Source organism: Pseudophryne corroboree, chromosome 9, assembly GCF_028390025.1.
Source record: "Pseudophryne corroboree isolate aPseCor3 chromosome 9, aPseCor3.hap2, whole genome shotgun sequence".
Lineage (NCBI taxonomy): Eukaryota > Metazoa > Chordata > Amphibia > Anura > Myobatrachidae > Pseudophryne > Pseudophryne corroboree.
The window spans coordinates 320,196,986-320,219,475 of NC_086452.1; the positions used below are offsets into that span (position 1 = coordinate 320,196,986).

General features: G+C 45.5%; 1 protein-coding gene across 4 annotated transcripts in view; it reads left to right on the forward strand.

The window, feature by feature from the left end:
• FAM227A (family with sequence similarity 227 member A) overlaps positions 1 to 22,490 on the forward strand; it is a 296,429-nt gene that overhangs the window by 189,891 nt on the left and 84,048 nt on the right. For all 4 annotated transcript variants that reach the window (XM_063940478.1, XM_063940475.1, XM_063940477.1 and 1 more), the window contains 2 exons: positions 5,701 to 5,830; positions 8,936 to 9,031. In XM_063940478.1, the coding sequence (XP_063796548.1) occupies positions 5,701 to 5,830; positions 8,936 to 9,031 (226 nt within the window). The remainder of the gene's footprint in view (positions 1 to 5,700; positions 5,831 to 8,935; positions 9,032 to 22,490) is intronic.

Genomic DNA, 22,490 nt, shown 5'->3' on the forward strand with positions numbered 1-22,490 from the left:
GTATACATTGTCTGCCTGAAAAACGCTCCATATCTGTGCTCAGTGTGCTGCATATATCTGTGCTCACACTGCTTTATTGTGGGGACTGTGGACCAGCAGTATTATGTAGGAGGAGTACAGTGCAGAGTTTTGCTGACCAGTGACCACCAGTATTATATGTTCTCTGCCTGAAAAACGCTCCATATCTGTGCTGCATTGTAGTATATAGTAGGAGTACAGTGCATAATTTTGCTGACCACCAGTATATAATATATAGGAGTACGGTACAGAAGGTCACTGCTCTACCTACCTCTGTGTCGTCAAGTATACTATCCATCCATACCTGTGGTGCATTTAAGTTTTGCACAGTTTGCTGACCACTAGTATATAATATATAGCATTACGGTACAGTAGGCCACTGCTCTACCCACCTCTGTGTCGTCAAGTATACTATCCATCCATACCTGTGGTGCATTTCAGTTGTGCGCAGTATATATAGTAGTAGGCCATTGCTATTGATACTGGCATATAATTCCACACATTAAAAAATGGATAACAAAAATGTGGAGGGTAAAATAGGGAAAGATCAAGATCCACTTCCACCTCGTGCTGAAGCTGCTGCCACTAGTCATGGCCGAGACGATGAAAGGCCATCAACGTCGTCTGCCAAGGCCGATTTCCAATGTCATAGAAGAGAGCATATAAAATCCAAAAAACAAAAGTTCAGTAAAATGACCCAAAAATCAAAATTAAAAGCGTCTGAGGAGAAGCGTAAACTTGCCAATGTGCCATTTACGACACGGAGTGGCAAGGAACGACTGAGGCCCTGGCCTATGTTCATGGCTAGTGGTTCAGCTTCACATGAGGATGGAAGCACTCATCCTATCGCTAGAAAACTGCAGTGCCACTCCTAGATGGGCCAGGTGTTTGTGTCGGCCACTTGGGTAGCTTAGCTTAGTCACACAGCTACCTCATTGCGTCTCTTTTTTTCTTTGCTTCATGTGCTGTTTGGGGACTATTTTTTTGAAGTGCCATCCTGCCTGACACTGCAGTGCCACTCCTAGATGGGCCAGGTGTTTGTGTCGGCCACTTGTGTCGCTTAGCTTAGCCATCCAGCGACCTTGGTGCACCTCTTTTTTTCTTTGCATCATGTGCTGTTTGGGGACTATTTTTAAATCTGCCATCCTGTCTGACACTGCAGTGCCACTCCTAGATGGGCCAGGTGTTTGTGTCGGCCACTTGGGTCGCTTAGCTTAGTCACACAGCTACCTCATTGCGCCTCTTTTTTTCTTTGCATCATGTGCTGTTTGGGGACTATTTTTTTGAAGTGCCATCCTGTCTTACACTGCAGTGCCACTCCTAGATGGGCCAGGTGTTTGTGTCGGCCACTTGGGTCGCTTAGCTTAGTCACACAGCTACCTCATTGCGCCTCTTTTTTTCTTTGCATCATGTGCTGTTTGGGGACTATTTTTTTGAAGTGCCATCCTGTCTGACACTGCAGTGCCACTCCTAGATGGGCCAGGTGTTTGTGTCTGCCACTTGGGTCGCTTAGCTTAGTCACACAGCTACCTCATTGCGCCTCTTTTTTTCTTTGCTTCATGTGCTGTTTGGGGACTATTTTTTGAAGTGCCATCCTGTCTGACACTGCAGTGCCACTCCTAGATGGGCCAGGTGTTTGTGTCGGCCACTTGGGTCGCTTAGCTTAGTCATCCAGCGACCTCGGTGCAAATTTTAGGACTAAAAATAATATTGTGAGGTGTGAGGTGTTCAGAATAGACTGAAAATGAGTGGAAATTATGGTTATTGAGGTTAATAATACTATGGGATCAAATAACCCCCAAATTCTATGATTTAAGCTATTTTTGAGGGTTTTTTGTAAAAAAAAAAACACCTGAATCCAAAACACACCCGAATCCGACAAAAAATTTTCAGGGAGGTTTTGCCAAAACGCGTCCGAATCCAAAACACGGCCGCGGAACCAAAACCAAAACCCAAAAAATTTCCGGTGCACATCACTAGTCGTTATATTCAAGTATTCCGCAACAGCAAGGACTTTCAAGTGTCAAATCCTATTTACACAATTGCTCAAATTATCGAGGACCTGACATTGATTTTTTCATTAGTTTTTTAGAAAAGACCTTGGTGCATAACTATTTCCTATTTAATGAGCAGTTTTTTTGTACAGAAAAGGGGATGTGCCATGGGGTCCCACGTGGCCCCCTCTTTTGCTAATATTTATGTTTCAGGGAGAAAAGGATGTTTTTTTCCAGAATTCGAATTTTCAGCCTCATGTGGCATTTCTTTACCGCTGTATCTACAACATTTTCGTCTTATGGAATGGAACAGCTTCACAATTTGAGACTGCCATGCTTGAGATCAACCAGATGCACCAGTATATCAAGTTCACATATGAGTATAGTAATACTGACATTAATTTTATGGATATATGCTTTAATTGAAATGGCACCTCCTTTGATACTAAAATTTATCACAAACCTACTGATGCGAATAACATTCTGCATGCTTAAAGTCACCATCTGACATCGTTGAAGAAAGATCTCCCTTTCTCTCAATTTCTGCGGATACGCAGAATCACCAAGAATGATAATTGTGCCAAGCAGGAAATTGAGGATATGATACACTACCTCTCCCTGTCACCCACTGCTTCCTGCTGTCACCTTCTGCCTCCCCATGTCATCTGTTTCATCTCCATCCCACCCTCTCCCTCTTCCTACCAACCACAGTCATTCCCTGTCACCCCCTGCCTTTCCAGTCACTAACTGCCTTCTGCTGTCATCCACTGTCTCCTCTGCCACCCTCTTCCTCCCGTCATCCATTTTATCACCATTCTACGTCTGCCTCTCCATCACCCACTACCATTCTCTGTCACCAGCAGCCTCTCCATTCACCCAGTGCCTCTCCTGTCACCCTCTGCCTCCCTGTCATACACTTCCTTTTCCTGCCACCATCTGCCTTTCTCTGTAATCCTCGGATATTACCTGTCAACCCATGGCTTCTCCCTGTCACCCACATCCTCTCTCTGTCAACCTCCGTCACACCCTGCTTTTCCCACTGTCACCCATGGCTTATCCCTGTCACCCACTGCCTCTCCCCATGGAATGTAAGAGGTGGGGCCCAAATCATATTTTTTGCACTTTGGCCCACCACAAGTAAGTTCTGCCACTTGTAAGTAATTTACATGAACTAACGTGTTTTAACCAAATTGTCAATTTGTAGAGCAGGAAACTTTATGTGCCACAGGGTAAAGCCCTTGGATGAATTAGAATGATCTATTAACTCATGAAGGTGAGCATAATTATAGATTACTGTCTTGTTTAAAAGTAACTATAGCATTCTGCCTATCAGCACCCAAAAAAAAACATTTTTAGCGGCACTTCTGTAATGTTGCACTTGAAAGACTACTATAGGAAAGGCAGCTAACACTTCAAACTTTTCAACTGCTTCTAGGAATGTTACAGGCTTTCTTGTGGTCCTTTTCATCAGAGCACCTATATTATGTAATTATATAATCTTGCTGACGTAACATATAGTAAACGGGTAGGAAGTTCACCCGTCTTGAAAACTGAATTAGAAACAAAGAGAAGATATAATGATTTATGAGCATTCAACCCATGTTTGTGCTAAAGTAAGTGTCATGTCAGGCGGCCTCTAGCATGCTATCCAAAGGATTGCAAATTCTGCTAATTAGCAGAATTTACAATCCTTACGGAATTAGGCTCCAAATAGGTAAAACCTTTCATTAGTAGGTTCAAATCTTTTTTAAAACTAATATCTGGTAACATTCTAATGATAAGAGGTGATTATAATGAAACCATATGTTCTGGGAAATAAAAGGTCAGATGAACCATTTCTGTTTGAAATCAGTGTTGATACCACATGGATGTAGTGTTTTCATTTCAAATATAGTTTTCAGTTCTATTTTAGCAAGATTATTAGCAATTGGTTTTTTTCATAAGTTTTTTTCCACCTGTTTATACTGTCCGTTGTATGCTGTGATGAATGGGATTACGATTTTCTCTCCTTTTTCCTCCATGTCATCAATAGTTAGTCTGCTGCAGTGGCTTGCAACCACACATGCCATGCTCTCCTGGTATGGCCAATGTCCACAGTCCCTGGCACTACAATATGTTCCCCGCTCACTGGCCTCTAACAGGCATCAACTCAACCTGCAGTGGGTGTTTGGGAGTTTTAAACTCTCCCTGTTCTCAGTGATGAGTTCCTGCTGGATCTGGGTAAGCTGCTAAACCCGGAGTTCTGTTTTTCCACTTGCAGCTGTGCAACCCATAAAGCCCGGAGTTATAAATTTCCACTACAGGTGCAGAACGTGCAGGTCTTGTTTTCTACTCCCTTGGAGGGAGATGATCCTACCAGAATGTGGGCAGTTATGGTGAGACACAAGCCCTCTCACCACACTTGTTATGTTTTGCTGTAAAGTGGCATTCTGTCACACAAAAATTACAACTGTTGTTCCTTTTTACAGTCATTAAAACAAATCAGATCATATGACAATATATGCGTATATACAGTCTCGATATTCCTCCTACAATTTTCTCATCTGTATCTGAATACATTTTCTATACTAGTAAAATTTCTCAAGAATTTAATGGATCTAAATATAAAGTAACGTTTAATTCTATTGAAGAAATATGGGGCAGATGTATTAACCTGGAGAAGGCATAAGGAAGTGATAAACCAGTGATAAGTGCAAGGTGATAAATGCACCAGCCAATCAGCTCCAATATGTAAATTAACAGGAGATGGTGCGTTTATCATCTTGCACTTATCACTGGTTTATCACTTCTTTATGCCATCCCCAGGCTTAATACATCTGCCCCTAGATACCTCTTTCTTCTTTTTATTGTCTAGCTACCTAATGGTTTACAAGTTACATTAAGCCTGGAGAAGTGATAAAGCAGTGATAAGTGCAAGGTGATAACGCACCAGCCAATCGGCTCCAATATGTAAATTGACAGTTAGGAGCTGATTGGCTGGTGCGTTATCACCTTGCATTTATCACTGCTTTATCACTTCTCCAGGCTTAATACATCTTCTCCAGGCTTAACACATCTGCCCCAGTACCTCCCAATATGACCCTCTCCAAGAGGAACAGAATGCACTGCTCCTGGAATTCCCTCTTAATTTATGATTGCCATCACCTGTGCTGAAACACCTTTCTTATCCATTAACCTGTTCAAAACAGGTGATGTCAATCATAAATTAAGAGAAAAGTCCAGAAGCAGAGCATTTTGTCCCTCCTGGAGAGGGTCATGTTGTGTGGTACTGTATGACTGTATGAATCCATTTATCAGATTGATCACTACTGGTTACGTCGGGTGTAGCACGTGTTCCCGGCGGTCGGGCTCCCGGCGACCAGCATACCGGAGCCAGAATCCCGACCGCTGGCATCCCGACAGCTGGGCGAGCGCAAATGAGCCCCTTGCATGCAAATGAGCCCCTTGCACGGTGGCACGCTATGCGCGCCACGCTATCTATTCTCCCTCCAGGGGGGTCGTGGACCCCCAAGAGGGAGAAGAACTGTCAGTATGCCGGCGGTCAGGATTCCGGCGCCGATATGCTGGTCGCTGGGAGCCCGACCGACGGCAAAGTGATAACCACCCGGTTACATCACATTTTTGCTAATTACACCATGTTATTAAGGAATCTTTTTTTTTTTTTCTATCAAAATCTTTTTCTTAACAGGTGTTCCCTTGTGTACTGAGTCAGGCCATATACTGCAGTTTCTGCTTCTCATTTCCTCAGTCCTTGCACCAGTTTCAATCAGACGACTTCAAGGCTCAGCTGTGCAGTCTGCTCTGGCAGTGGATTGGAGGTGAGGTCATTAATGGCCTCTGGTGTTATACTATATTCAGCTGTATGAAAAAGAAATTGAAGGTTTATATGATTTACTGTATCATCTGCAGGGAAATTATGCCTCCCATAGTCTATTAGCTCATACACACGGTGAGATTCGGGCTATGCCTGATTCTCACTATGCGACAGGGGCTAGGTCGGCACATACTCATTATGTGCTTGCGATACTGACTATGTGCGATTTTGGCTAAGTGTCAATTTTGACTAGCTCTTCTATAGAGATAGTCAAAATTGACTTGCCTGCACAGTCTATCTGTTCTTGCGATGCCGATTGCGCATCAGCATCGAATCGGGATCGCAAGGTGACTTTCACTTTGCAATCTGCACTAACTTTTCTTATGATTTTGACTATATAGTCAAAATCGTAAGAAAAAATCTTAAGGGTGTGTACACACGGTGAGATCCTTGCTATGCCCGATTTTCACTTGCAATTTCCCTTGAACCCCATGGAGCCCAGATAGCACAGATTTTGACTAACTTTTCTTGAGATATGGACTATGTGTGCTTACGATTTTGGCTTATGTGAGATTTTGGCTTATGCGAGATGTCATTGACATGTGAGATGAACTAGATAGTACACCGATCTAGCAAGGATTGACTTGCCTGCGATGCCGACCTGGCGTGCCGGCGCATCGGGATCAAATCGGAATCGCAAGGAGACTTTCACCTTGCGATCTGCACTAACTTTTCTTGCGATTTTGACTATATATAGTCAAAATCGAAAGAAAATATCTCACCGTGTGTACACACCCTAAGACAGATATTTATATTCTGGGTTACAAATCTGAATTGGGGGTGGTCTGCAATTGCCCTAAAACTGTTGATGGTATGCTGAATATCAAACCCCACTTCAAAACATTTTTATACAGGTTACTGAGGCTTACAAGTATATGAATATGAAATTGTGCTAAATGAAACCAATATAGAAAAAAAGTTGGTATACAATATATTATAATATTTAAAAATAGATTTAGTGAAGTTTGAACAGAAATGTGCATTTAAAATGATTTGCTCTCTGGTTATTTATACTGGGTTGTTCATGATATCTTTTTTATTATTATTTATTTTTAACGTGACCCATTATTATTAGCAAATAATGTCATCCAAATTGTCATGGCAGCAGGAAAGAAGTGCTCTGATCTTATGGAAGGGAATTATCCTGAGACCCAAAAATGTGTCAACAGAGAAAGCAGGACAATAGAGAAGGCTGTTAGGGCCATTCCTAGACAATTTGGCTCCCAGTGCGAACACTAAAAAAAATGCGCCCGCCCTCCATATACATATAAAAATTATAATATTTGCATGTGCCCCCAAGAGGGGGCGTGGTCTCCATAAAATAGTCGTGGCTTTGCTGCAATGGGTGCGGCCTTGCAGGAAAAAGCTACTTTTAACCGACATAGTGTCCCTGACACCATTTTATGCCCCACTGTTACGTGGAAAACAATGTGCAATGGGCTATCTGATGGTTCCTGGTGATGCTCACACAATTACACTTGCCCAGCAGTCTTTTAGCTTCCTGCAGCCAAAGACTTCGCCTATAGCAGCTGCCTTTCCAGTGCAGATTAGGTCCGCCCCATACTCAGATGCCCCCAGGGTTTATGTATAGACAAGGCGTCTATTGGAGGCTGGGCAAGAGTAGGTTGCAGTACTGAGACATACACAGAACCCTGGCTAGATGCCGCTGCACTATTTGCGGACAGAGAGAGAGATAACCTAATGCATGTGAGTGCAACAATGCACAGGTTGGAATATAAAATTAACACAATAACTATGTACATGCAACAATGCACAGGCTGTTATGAACAACAAGACTAAATACTAATGATTTGTAATGCTACAATGCACAGGATGGATACAATAAAGAAATGTTGGCAAGACAGTGCCTGTGTGGAAATTCCACACCAAAACCTGAGTTCACAGCTAGCTGGATCAGATCAGGAATCAATCAGGCAGGGTCTCAGAATCACGGGTATTTCACAGGCTGACAGGTTCTCACACGAGCTGACAGGTTCTCACAAATGCAGGAACTATCACCAGCGATTTTGGAGAGGCCAGGAAGGGAATATATATGGTACTGCACCAATCACTGCTGAAAACCCCTATTTACCAATACCGTGCAGCTACGGGGAATGCCGTCTGCCTCCGGCGTCCCTGTTGCTAGGGGTCCGGCGCCTCTCAGAGCCCAGTGTCTGCCTGTTGCTAGGTGCCAGGGCGGGGACCGGAAGGCTTTGCGCTCGGGGTCCGCGTATTACTAGGCGCTGGATGGGGGTCAGCGGGAGGCGTGACATCCCAGCTCCTAAGCAATGGCTGGGACGCAAGCCTCCTGGTGCTAACACCCACACATTACTGCTCTTGTCACCATATTATGCCCCACACAGTAATGCCCCTGTCACCATATTAAGCACCCACAGTTATGCTTCTGACACCATATTATGCCCCCACTATAATGCTCCTAACACCATTTTATGCCCCCACATGCCCCTGTCACCATATTATGACCCTACTGTAGTACAGGCTACCACAGTACCTGCTCATTGTCAAGGGGTTCTGCTTGTTGTTAAGGGGTTCTGATCATTGTGAAGGGGTTCTGCTCATTGTCAGGGGATCTCCACGGCCCCTGCCACAGCCACAGGTCTCTAGCAAAGCACATTGTGCTGTTTGCTCCTCCCCCAGTTCAAAATCTAGAAAATTATCCTTAATAACTGTCTTCTATGAGGCAGTGGGCGTGATGTGTATAAGCAGCTCTACTGAGGTGTGACATGTATAAGCGGCTCCTCTGTGGTGTAATGTGTATAATCGGATTTACTGGGGTGTGACGTGTATAAGCGGCTCTACTGTGGTGTGGCATGTGTAGGCGGCTCTACTGGGGTGTAACGTGTATAAGCTGCTTTACTGTGCTGTGTAATGTGAATTGGTACTATTCTATGACCACGCCCCTTCCCAATGAAGCCATGCCCCTATATATTCCACTTAGGGGTGCCAAAATATATATTCGCATACCAAAAAAATTAGGCTCAGGGTGGCCCTTGTTGCAAATTATGTTTCTCTGTATTACTATTTTCAGGTATATGTCCTATTCTTGGCATCTATAATACTTGGAACTATGTAGCACTGGAGCCACCTGATGACATGATACATGGTAAAGAAATGCAAAAGAAAGGTGAGTTACTGTACTTAAAGAGGTTATAATCAGAAGAGACTTCATTGTACATAGTAGTTGTACTCCTTTAACACAAGCTGTATATGATTATGTTAGTGTCACAGTGCGCCAGAGCCCTGTTTCTACTTCCGGGTCTGGTGGTACTGGTACCCTAGGGCTGTGGAAGTTTGGTCACGGACAGGTGTCGGCCGGCACCCTCCACAGTAGTTCTTCTCGCCTCCGGCAGTCCCCTTTCAGGCCACTGCAAGGACCACCTGTATCACCTCTTCTTCCAGCGACTATGATTACAGGCAGTGACGCGCGTTCCACTCCACTTTAAATTTAAAAAAAAACAGGTATTCCAAATGTGACATCACATTTTATGCCAAATTCAAACATCCCTATAAAAAGGATGTCTCTGGACACTATTCAGTGCAAGAGTATTAGGCTCACACTCTGTACTCCAGTGTCTGGTATGTTAGATGAGCATCCCCCTTTAAGGCACTAATCTAAGTCAGCAAAACAGCAGCTGTAATTGTAGGTTTCCCACCCAATATAAACCATGCAAGATAAAAAAAACAGTACAGCTACGTCGGTATGGTAAATTAAAAACATATTGCTATAAGAATACAATATAATTCAGTGGCTGAATTAAAATAAAACAGAATTGGACTTTGTTGTGAATCTTCTTACATAAATTAAATGTTTCAATGCACTTGTATATTAATGTACATATGAAGAATCACAAGAGCTCTTAAAGTAAGATCCTTAGAGCCTAAAAGACATTTACCACACCTAGTACTGTTCTGTTGTAGCTTGTAAAAGTTCTATTTGGTCAGTTTCATTCAACTTCTAGAAAAAAAAAACAATTTGGGTTGATATTAAGACACACAGATCTCTCTTCATGGAGGCAGATGGCAAGCTTTCGCATACAGCACATTTGCATATGTCCAACGTCCAGAGGCGGATTGGCCATAGGGTTCACAGGGAAGATTCCCGGTGGACCGACGCACCCGTGGGGCCTGTTTTGTTTGAGGACATGTGGTCCTTTTAATAGACATAATGAATAAGATGCTAAATAATTTGCATATATGAAAATGACTTTGCCACTTAGCCTGTGATTGCAGATGATCTAGTGTATGCTCTGTCTGCCTGCTTGGCTGACATATAAGATTGAGTGAATAGTGATTGGGATACGGTTGGTGTAATAAGCAAGAAAATATATCTTTCTAAAGAATTATATAGTTTCCTAAATTCTAAAGGTGTATCATATAATGTGCATATAATATTTAATTTTATTTCCTTTTAACTTCCCCTTGGTGCTAGACATGCCCACTATTTGGAAAGTATTGGGGGGAGAGTGCTGCTGCCATGGCCCATGGCTAGACCGTACACCTCTGGTGCTGCCCATGTGGGGCCACTAGTACAAATTTTTCCAGTGCCGCTTTTTGTTCCCAATCCACCCCTGCCGACGTCCGTTCTATTCTGAGTCAGACACAACTTTGCTGAATCTGTCTTTCTGTGAAATAGGGCGTATTGGGGCATGAACTGGGAGGTGGCAAAGCAATCCCTTGTTACCACCCTGGCAGCATCATAGGTGCACAGTAATGGACACTCTGCATCATACTATCTGCTCTTAATGTGTACTTGCTTTTAACGGACCCCCCCCCCCCATACACACACACACACACACACACACATACACACATATTTATGTTTAATACTACTTAAGTCCTGAGTATGCCATCATAGTATTATAATACATACTGGAGAGTCATTGTGGACATAATTTCCCGTTTCATGTACCTCTTGATGGCTGTATGTATATTCACGTCTGTTTTCCCTTTGCGACCAGCCTGTTCATAAGCATGTTGAATCACCATTCTAATCCATCTGGCCAGGGTCTGCTTGTGAGCAGGCCAGCCACGTTTGTGAAAACCAAACAGTACAAAGAGAGAAGCAAACTTCCTGAAGGGAGCTGTCCTCTTCACGTAGATACGGAGAGCCCGTACCACATCCAAAGACCGCTCTTTGGAAGACAATTCAGGAGAGACAAAGGCCGGAACCACAATCTCCTGATTAAGGTGGAAAGAAGACACCACCTTAGGTAGGTACCCGGGACGTGTTGTAAGAACCACACGGTCATGGTGAAAAATCAGATAGGGGGATCTACAAGACAAGGCACCCAAATCCGACACCCGTCTAGCAGAGGCAATAGCCAGTAGAAACAATACCTTAAGAGAAAGCCACTTAAGGTCTGCAGATTCAAGAGGCTCAAACAGAGACTCTTGTATTGCCTCCAGAACCACCGACAAATCCCAAGGAGCCACAGGCGGGATGTAAGGAGGTTGAATCCGTAACACACCCTGAGTGAATGTATGAACATCAGGTAGAGTCGCAATTTTTCTCTGGAACCAAACCGACAAGGCAGAAATATGAACCTTGATGGAGGCCAGACGAACGCCCAAATCCAGGCCCTCTTGTAGAAAGGCCAAAAGTTTGACCGTACTAAACTTGTAAGCATCATGATTGTTAGTGGTGCACCAAGCAAAGTAAGAATTCCAGATCCTATGATAAATCCGAGCAGAAGCCGGTTTACGGGTCTTCAACATGGTTTGAATGACCACCTCAGAAAATCCTTTGGCCCTCAGAACCGAAGCTTCAAGAGCCATGCTGCCAAAGCCAACCGGGCCAAATCCTGATATACACAGGGACCCTGAACGAGAAGATCTGGGCGCTGCGGAAGTAGAAGGGGACGCTCTATCGAGAGACACTGAAGATCTGAGAACCAATGCCGTCTGGGCCACGCTGGAGCTATCAGAAGTAGGATTCCTCCTTCTTGCTTGAACTTCCTTAATATTCTGGGCAGGAGTGACACCAGAGGGAACACGTATGGCAGCTGAAAGTTCCATGGAATTGCCAGTGCGTCCACGAATGCTGCTTGAGGATCCCTTGTCCTTGCTCCCAAGACCGGAACTTTGTGATTGTGTTGAGACGCCATCAGATCCACATCTGGTAGGCCCCACTTGTCTACTAGGAGTTGAAATACTTCTGGATTGAGGCTCCACACTCAGCATGTACATCCTGATGACTGAAGAAGTCCACTTCCCAGTTTAGGACCTCTGGAATGAACACTGCCGATATGGCTGGCAGATGGTGTTCCGCCCACTGAAGAATCCTTGATACTTCACTCATTGCCATGCGGCTTCGAGTGCCGCCTTGATGATTTATGTACGCCACCGTGGTGGTGTTGTCCGACTGTATTTGAACAGGTCTATTCTTTATTAAATGCTGAGCTAAATTCAGTGCATTGAACACCGCCCGCAGTTCCAGAATGTTTATCGGGAGGAGAGACTCCTCCTTGGTCCACTGACCCTGAAGGAAGTGCTGCTCCAACATCGCGTCCCAACCTCTCAGACTGGCATCCGTTGTCAGAAGGACCCAGTTGGAGATCCAGAAGGGATGACCCTTGCTCAATCGTTGGTCCTGCAGCCACCAGCTTAGTGACAGACAGACCTCCGGAGACAAGGAGATCATTTGAGACCTGATCCAGTGAGACAGGCTGTCCCACTTAGCAAGAATCAGTTACTGCAGAGGGCGGGAATAAAATTGAGCGTACTCCACCATGTCGAAAGCCGACACCGTGAGACCTAGTACTTGCATCGCTGAGTGTATCGACACTTGCGGACGAGATGGGAAGCATCGAATCCTGTCCTGAAGTTTCAGAACCTTCTCCTGAGACAAGAACAACCGCTGGTTGTGAGTGTCCAACAACGCCCCCAGGTGCACCATGCTCTGAGCAGGGACCAGGAAAGAGTTATTTTCCGGTTGATGAGCCACCCGTGGGCTTGCAGAAACTGGAGCGTCATATCCAGATGACGTAGGGGAATTTCTGGGGAATTCGCCAGGATCAACAAGTCGTCCAGATACAGAGGATCCTGACCCCTTGACGGTGGAGTATAGCCATCATAACTGCCATGACCATCGTGAGACTCGCGGGGCCGTGGTCAAACCAAAAGGTAAAGCCCATAATTGATAATGGATGTTGCCCACAGCAAACCTCAGGTACTGCTGATGCAACATTGCAATAGGAATATGCAGGTAAGCATCCTGTATGTCCAGGGAGACCATATAATCCCCTGGCTCCAAGGCCAGAACAATAGAGCGAAGAATTCCATACGAAACTTGGAGACTCTCACAAATTTGTTCAAGGACCCATTTGAGAGGACCCATTCGGTTTTGGGACTAGGAACAGCGGTGAATAGTACCCCTTGCCTCTCTGAGCCAGAGGCACCTGTACCACCACTCCTGTGTCCAGGAGGGACTGTACCACTGAATGAAGAGTTTTTGCCTTTACCTGATCCGAAGGGACGTCTGTTAGGCAAAATCGATGAGGGGGACGATTCTTGAAGGATATGGCGTAACCGTGAGTGACAACTTCCCGTACCCGGGCGTCGGAAGTGGTCTGCACCCATTCCTGGGTAAACCCTAGAAGTCGGCCTCCCACCCTGGGATCCCCCAGAGGGAGACCTGCCCCCTCATGCAGCAGGCTTGTCAGTTTTGGAAGCTGGCTCACGGGCAGCCCAGGCACGTTTAGGTTTGGGCTTAGTGGTTTTGGAAGTGCGAGCCTGTTTCGGGTACGCCTGACCTTTTGCTTTACCTGAAGGACGAAAGGTGCGGAAGGAAGTACTCTTAACCTTCGGCACCGTCAGCCACTATCTTGTTGAGGTCCTCTCCAAAAAGAATGTCTCCCTAAAAAGGGAGCACCTCCAGAGTTTTCTTTAAATCCAGATCCACAGACCAGGATCGTAACCAGAGAATCCGGAGAGCCAAAATGGACGTAGTAGAAGCCTTGGCCGCCAGTATACTGGCATCAGAAGCCGCCTCCTTAATGTAATGAGGGGCTGTGACAATATACGAGAGACATTGTCTAGCATTATCAGAAAAGCTTCAATAGCTTCAGCAGCTCATGTCGCTGCAATAGTGGGCCGATGCACAGCTCCTGCTAGGGTGTTAATCGCCTTTAAGCAACCCTCCACACGCTTATCCGTCGGTTCTTTTAGAGAAGTGACGGTAGTTACAGGCAGAGCTGAGGATACCACCAGCCGCGCCACTTGCGATTCCACCGGCGGGGGTGTTTCCCAATTTTTACTTAGCTCCGCAGCGAGGGGATAGCAAGCCAGCATTTTCTTGTGAGGTGTGAATTTCTTTCCCCGATTTTTTCCCAGGATTCCTGACGTATGTCAACTAAATGGTCAGAGTGAGGTAAAACTTGTTTCTCTAACGTCCTAAGTGGATGCTGGGGACTCCGTAAGGACCATGGGGAATAGCGGCTCCGCAGGAGACTGGGCACAAAAGTAAAGCTTTAGAACTACCTGGTGTGCACTGGCTCCTCCCCCTATGACCCTCCTCCAAGCCTCAGTTAGATTTTTGTGCCCGAACGAGAAGGGTGCACACTAGGTGGCTCTCCTGAGCTGCTTAGTGAAAAGTTTAGTTTTAGGTTTTTTATGTTCAGTGAGACCTGCTGGCAACAGGCTCACTGCATCGAGGGACTAAGGGGAGAAGAAGCGAACTCACCTGCGTGCAGAGTGGATTGGGCTTCTTAGGCTACTGGACATTAGCTCCAGAGGGACCGATCACAGTCCCAGCCATGGATAGGTCCCAGAGCCGCGCCGCCGGCCCCCTTACAGAGCCAGAAGACAGAAGAGGTCCGGAAAATCGGCGTCAGAAGACGTCCTGTCTTCAACAAGGTAGCGCACAGCACTGCAGCTGTGCGCCATTGCTCTCAGCACACTTCACACTCCGGTCACTGAGGGTGCAGGGCGCTGGGGGGGGGGGCGCCCTGAGACGCAATAAAAACACCTTGGATGGCAAAAAAAAATGCATCACATATAGCTCCTGGGCTATATGGATGAATTTAACCCCTGCCAAAATACACAGAAAAACGGGAGATAAGGCCGCCGAAAAGGGGGCGGAGCCTATCTCCTCAGCACACTGGCGCCATTTTCCCTCACAGCTCCGTTGGAGGGAAGCTCCCTGGCTCTCCCCTGCAGTCACTACACTACAGAAAGGGTTAAAAAAGAGAGGGGGGCACTAATTACGCGCAGTATTAAAAATACAGCAGCTATAAGGGGAAAAACACTTATATAAGGTTATCCCTGTATATATATATAGCGCTCTGGTGTGTGCTGGCAAACTCTCCCTCTGTCTCCCCAAAGGGCTAGTGGGGTCCTGTCCTCTATCAGAGCATTCCCTGTGTGTGTGCTGTGTGTCGGTACGTTTGTGTCGACATGTATGACGAGAAAAATGATGTGGAGACGGAGCAGATTGCCTGTAATAGTGATGTCACCCCCTAGGGGGTCGACACCTGAGTGGATGAACTGTTGGAAGGAATTACGTGACAGTGTCAGCTCTGTATAAAAGACAGTGGTTGACATGAGACAGCCGGCTACTCAGCTTGTGCCTGTCCAGACGTCTCATAGGCCGTCAGGGGCTCTAAAGCGCCCGTTACCTCAGATGGCAGATATAGACGCCGACACGGATACTGACTCCAGTGTCGACGGTGAAGAGACAAATGTGACTTCCAGTAGGGCCACACGTTACATGATTGAGGCAATGAAAAATGTTTTACACATTTCTGATAATACGAGTACCACCAAAAAGGGGTATTATGTTCGGTGAGGAAAAACTACCTGTAGTTTTCCTGAATCTGAGAAATTAAATGAGGTGTGTGATGATGCGTGGGTTTCCCCCGATAACAACTGATAATTTCTAGAATGTTATTGGCATTATATCCTTTCCCGCCAGAGGTTAGGGTGAGTTGGGAAACACCCCCTAGGGTGGATAAAGCGCTCACACGCTTGTAAGAACAAGGGCTCTACCCTCTCCTGAGATGGCCGCCCTTAAGGATCCTGCTGATAGAAAGCAGGAGGGTATCCTAAAATGTATTTACACACATACTGGTGTTATACTGCGACCAGCAATCGCCTCAGCCTGGATGTGCAGTGCTGGGTTGGCGTGGTCGGATTCCCTGACTGAAAATATTGATACCCTAGATAGGGACAGTATATTATTGCCTATAGAGCATTTAAAAGATGCATTTCTATATATGCGTGATGCACAGCGGAATATTTGCCGACTGGCATCAAGTCTAAGTGCGTTGTCCATTTCTGCCAGTAGAGGGTTATGGACACGACAGTGGTCAGGTGATGCGGATTCCAAACGGCATTTGGAAGTATTGCCTTATTAAGGGGAGGAGTTATTTGGGGTTGGTCTTTCAGACCTGGTGGCCACGGCAACAGCTGGGAAATCCACGTTTGTACCCCAGGTCGCCTCTCAACATAAGAAGACGCCGTATTATCAGGCGCAGTCTTTTCGTGGGCAAGCGGGCAAAAGGTTCCTCATTTCTGCCCCGTGACAGAGGGAGAGGAAAAAGGCTGCAGAAATCAGCCAGTTCCTAGGAACAGAAGCCCTCTCCCGCCTCTGCCAAGCCCTCAGTATGACGCTGGGGCTTTACAAGCAGAATCAGGCACGGTGGGGGCCCGTCTCAATGAATTTCAGCGCGCAGTGGGCTCACTCGCAAGTAGACCCCTGGATCCTTCAGGTGATATCTCAGGGGTACAAATTGGAATTCGAGACGTCTCCCCCTCGCCGTTTCCTAAAGTCGGCTTTACCGATGTCTCCTTCTGACAGGGAGGCAGTTTTGGAAGCCATTCACAAGCTGTATTCCCAGCAGGTGATAATCAAGGTACCCCTCCTGCAACAGGGAACGGGGTATTATTCCACACTGTTGTGGTACCGAAGCCGGACGGCTCGGTGAGACCGATTCTAAATCTAAAATCTTGAACACTTACATACGGAGGTTCAAATTCAAGATTGAGTCACTCAGAGCAGTGATTGCGAACCTGGAAGAAGGGGACTACATGATGTCTCGGGACATCAAGGATGCTTACCTTCATGTCCCAATTTACCCTTCTCACCAAGGGTACCTCAGGTTTATGGTACAGAACTGTCACTATCAGTTTCAGACGCTGCCGTATGGATGGTCCACGGCACCCCGGGTCTTTACCAAGGTAATGGCCGAAATGATGATACTCCTTCGAAGGAAGGGAATTTTAGTTATCCCTTACTTGGACGATTCCCTGATAAGGGTAAGATCCAGGGAACAGTTGGAGGTCGGTGTAGCACTATCTCAGGTAGTGTTGCGGCAGCACGATTGGATTCTCAATATTCCAAAATCGCAGCTGATTCCGACGACTCGTCTTCTGTTCCTAGGGATGATCCTGGACACAGTCCAGAAAAAGGTGCTTCTCCCGGAGGAGAAAGTCAGGGAGTTATCCGAGCTAGTCGGGAACCTCCTATAACCGAGCCAAGTCTCAGTACATCAATGAAATGGTTCTGGGAAAAATGGTGGCTTCCTACGAAGCAATCCCATTCGGCAGATTCCACGCGAGAACTTTCCAGTGGGACCTGCTGGACAAATGGTCCGGGTCGCATCTTAAGATGCATCAGCGGATAACCCGGTCACCAAGGACAAGGGTGTCCCTCCTGTGGTGGTTGCAGAGTGCTCATCTTCTAGAGGGCCGCACATTCAGGACTGGGTCCTGGTGACCACGGATGCCAGCCTGCGAGGCTGGGGAGCAGTCACACAGGTATCCTGAAGGAGAAAGGCATTCCGGATGAAGTCATTCCTATCCTGATCAAAGCCAGGAAAGATATAACCGCAAAACATTATCACCGCATTTGGCGAAAATATGTTGCGTGGTGCGAGGCCAGTAAGGCCCCGACGGAGGAATTTTTCAACTAGGTCGATTCCTACATTTCCTGCAAACAGGAGTGTCTATGGGCCTGAAATGGTGGTCCATTAAGGTTCAAATTTCGGCCCTGTCAATTTTCTTCCAAAAAGAACTAGCTTCAGTCCCTGAAGTTCAGACGTTTGTGAAAGGGGTACTGTATATACAGCCTCCTTTTGTGCCTCCAGTGGCACCTTGGGATCTAAATGTAGTTTTGGGGTTCCAAAAGTCACATTGGTTTGAACCACTTAAATATGTGGAGTTAAAATATCTCACATGGAAAGTGGTCATGCTGTTGGCCCTGGCCTGGGCCAGGTGCGTGTCAGAATTGGCGGCTTTATCCTGTAAAAGCCCTCATCTGATTTTCCATTCGGACAGGGCGGAATTGAGGACTTGTCCTCAGTTTCTCCCTAAGGTGGTTTTCAGCGTTTCACCTGAATAAACCTATTGTGGTGCCTGCGGCTACTAGGGACTTGGAGGACTCCAAGTTGCTAGACGTTGTCAGAGCCCTGGAAATATAGGTTTCCAGGACGGCTGGAGTCAGAAAATCTGACTCGTTGTTTATTCTGTATGCACCCAACAAGCTGGGTGCTCCTGCTTCTAAGCAGACTATTGCTCGTTGGATTTGTAGTACAATTCAGCTTGCACATTCTGTGGCAGGCCTGCCACAGCCAAAATCTGTAAAAGCCCATTCCACAAGGAAGGTGGGCTCATCTTGGGCGGCTGCCCGAGGGGTCTCGGCTTTACAACTTTGCCGAGCAGCTACTTGGTCAGGAGCAAATACGTTTGTAAAATTCTACAAATTTGATACCCTGGCTGAGGAGGACCTGGAGTTCTCTCATTTGGTGCTGCAGAGTCATCCGCACTCTCCCGCCCGTTTGGGAGCTTTGGTATAATCCCCATGGTCCTTACGGAGTCCCCAGCATCCACTTAGGACGTTAGAGAAAATAAGAATTTACTTACCGATAATTCTATTTCTCGTAGTCCGTAGTGGATGCTGGGCGCCCATCCCAAGTGCGGATTGTCTGCAATACTGGTACATAGTTATTGTTACCAAAAAATCGGGTTATTGCTGTAGTGAGCCATTTTTTCTAGAGGCTCCTCTGTTTATCATACTGTTAACTGGGTTTAGATCACAAGTTATATGGTGTGATTGGTGTGGCTGGTATGAGTCTTACCCGGGATTCAAAATCCTTCCTTATTGTGTACGCTCGTCCGGGCACAGTATCCTAACTGAGGCTTGGAGGAGGGTCATAGGGGGAGGAGCCAGTGCACACCAGGTAGTTCTAAAGCTTTACTTTTGTGCCCAGTCTCCTGCGGAGCCGCTAATCCCCATGGTCCTTACGGAGTCCCCAGCATCCACTACGGACTACGAGAAATAGAATTATCGGTAAGTAAATTCTTATTTTAACAACCTTCTGACGTTTAAATCTGTGCGGTTTCTTAGAGGTAGCATCAGGCACTGGATCGTCAGTAATTTGAAGAATTAGTCTAATAGCCTCCAATAAGTCAGGAACATCCACCTGTGAGACAGATTCCCCATCAGAAGTATCTGGATCAGTGTCTGTGGGGTCAGGATACACACCATCCTCATCAGACGAGGTGTCTGGGACGTGGGTGGATTGTGAGAAAGTAATGGCCCGCTTAGAGGACCCCCTGGTCTTAGGCGGGTGAGAGTTAGATTTCTGTTTAGTCAGTGAGTGGTTCAATTGCTGTAACTGAGTGGACAGGTGATCTGTCCATGGCGAATCACCAAGATGTGTGCATGCTTCTGTCCGTACAAGTTAAGAAAGAGTTAAAAAAAAAAAAAAACTTGACGTGCAGCCTCCAAATTCCCCCCCGCCCCAAAGTATAACCAGTCCCGAGCTCTTTGAGCCAGTCCTGGTTGAAAAAATACAGGGGAAAAAATGACTATTGTAACAACCAGCACCGGGCTCCACTAGCCAGGGAGGTAATGCCACATCCCAGGGACATACTTACATTGGTCCCGAAGGCCTTAGCATTACCCCCGAACTAGTCAGCCATGGGACTGGGATGTGGGTACTGAATTAATCGCAATTAAGTGGTTAAAGTAAAAATAATTATTGTCTTTTACAGGTGGGAATTACAGGTCCCAGCAAGCGTCCCCCACATGCTGGTACTTGGAGCACCACAATTACCAGCATGTGGGGCATTAAAAATTTGCTGTTACCTGTATTCCCACTGTAAAATAAATATTTTAAAAAAGACAGTACACTCACCGTGAAAGTAAAAGTTACTTTCTATTGGTTTATTTTTTATTTTTTTAACCCTTGGATGCCTATGTGGACTAAAGAGGACCAATTTACACTAGGAAGAGGTGAGTATTTATTTTATTTTTCACAGGTTACTTGGGTTTTTCAGGGAGAAGAGGACCGAAAGGCTACAGGGAATGTAGGTAAAATATCACATGATGGCATGAATTCCTCTAACAAGAGGGAGGAACAGAATCGTATATCTTCTATAACCTATTAGTGGTATAGTACCTCTTGAAATACATTTTGTATGCATTTTTCTTGATCAAGGTATAGAGCTGGAGTCAATGTTATCCCTAATTGTCTCCCAGTAACCATCCAGGGGAACCAAAATCCCTCTCCCCTTCCCTTTCATGACTAACTTGTAGTTCTAAAATGTAATATAACAAATTACATATATACTGGAAATCATACATCATTGGAAGGACCTGTGAAAATGTAGTATTTGAGGGAAGTCAAAGAATTTGGGGTTAAATTGTCAAGACTCTGTCCTAGGCTTTCAAAGGTTAGCTAAGTTGTCTGTGACAAATCGAATACCAGTTGTGATCCATGGCACAGAGTATGCAATGGAAAGGCTCAGTACGGCAATGGTTAAAAACAAAGAGTAGCAGATATGCCAGGATTTGCACATATCCAAAAGCACACCTGCCAACTTCAGAGTAGGGATGGACTTCACTAAACCAACTCTGAACTCTCTGGGGAGTCCATAAACATTAGAGAATGACATGATTCCAAGATAGTTGGTCTCAATATCTATCAGGATAGATTGCTAAAGGAACCTGTAATTTGGCCAACGTGAATTGCCCAATAATACATTTGGTATCTTGTGGATTTTTTGGATTAATAGCAGGCTAGTTCTGGGCTGCCTCACAGCGATGAATTTAATTAAACTTATTTTAATGGTTGAAATATGATAACCAGCATGTATATTTCAACAAATAAAATAGTTTAAAGTATATTGAGGTACATTTAAATGTATTGATTGCATTTTGTGAGTGTGTGTAGTAAAAGCAGTAGTAGTAGTAGTAGTAGTAGTAGTATTAGTAGTAGTAAAAATACTTTTAAAAATTACTTGCAATTACTATCTAGATGTTAAAGTTAAAAAAAAAAAAAAAAAAAGTACACCTATCATTAAACCATTCTCTGCTTTTCAGAGAAAATTGCATAAAAAATTATTTGTCTTTTTTGGCCATAATTTATTATTTAAACACAAATCACATTTGTATTCATTAGGGAGGGTGTATCATTTTATCACATTTGTACTCACCAGGGAGGGAGTATCAGGGAGGTACTACACTATTATATAATTTATACACATGAAAATAGGAACTTAAACATCATCACCAACTTTGGAGCTGCAAATTAAAAGCTGAGATTGTGCCCTTTGAAAGCTTCATTATCTTAATGTAATTTACTAACTGAATAGGAACACTGACATTTTTAAGGATGTTTGAAAATGAAGTTGTTTTGATGAGTAAACAGTATTTCCAGTCTGTGGAAACAGCTGCTTGTACCCAGGGCCGGTTCAAGCCCTTTTTGCGCCCCGCACAGTGCATAGGGGCGTGGCTTCGTACAGGGGGCGTGGTCAGTTATGCCCCCTGTACAGTAGTAGCGCCGCTGAAATGCTGAGCGGTGCGCGATGACGTCATCACGCACCGCACAGCAAAGGTCCTCTCCACGAAGGGAAACTAGACGCTACGCGTCTAGTTCCCTACGTGGAGAGGACCTTTGCTGTGCGGTGTGCGATGACGTCATCGCACACCGCACAGCAAAGGTCCTCTCCATGTAGGGAAACTAGACGCTACGCGTCTAGTTCCCTTCACAGGGGGACACAGCCGGGGGATACAGCGGGCAGCGGAGGGCACAGCAGTAGTGGATCTTGCCATGGTGCGGCGCCCTCCGGATGGCGCCGGCGCCCTCCGGAAGGCGGCGCCCCGGGCAAAAGTCCTGCTTGCCCGTGGCAAGATCCGCTACTGCTTGTACCATTCAACAATGACAGGTCCAGTTTCTCACATATGAACAAGCAAAAGTTTGCATACATCACTGCCATCTTGATACATTATTATGTGCTAATATGCATAAACAGGCTGAATAAAACAAACTGCCTACAGTTTTCAGTTTTATAAAAGAAGGGTCATTATGTAAAATAAGAATGTGATATGTACATGACGGTGATGCTTGATGCTGCATAATCCTTGCTATGTGTTATACTGTTCCTTTAGAAACTCATTACCATTACTTGCACAAATACATATTTGTTGACAATTGCTAATTTTCAGACATATGCACAAAAATCCTATTGCTCTGTCCAGCACAATATGCATAGCCAGATTAAGGGGATGGGGTGGGGGGTGGGGGGGGGGTGCAGGGCATACTGTACCCCGGTCCCCACTCTGTCAAGGGGCCCCCCAGCCA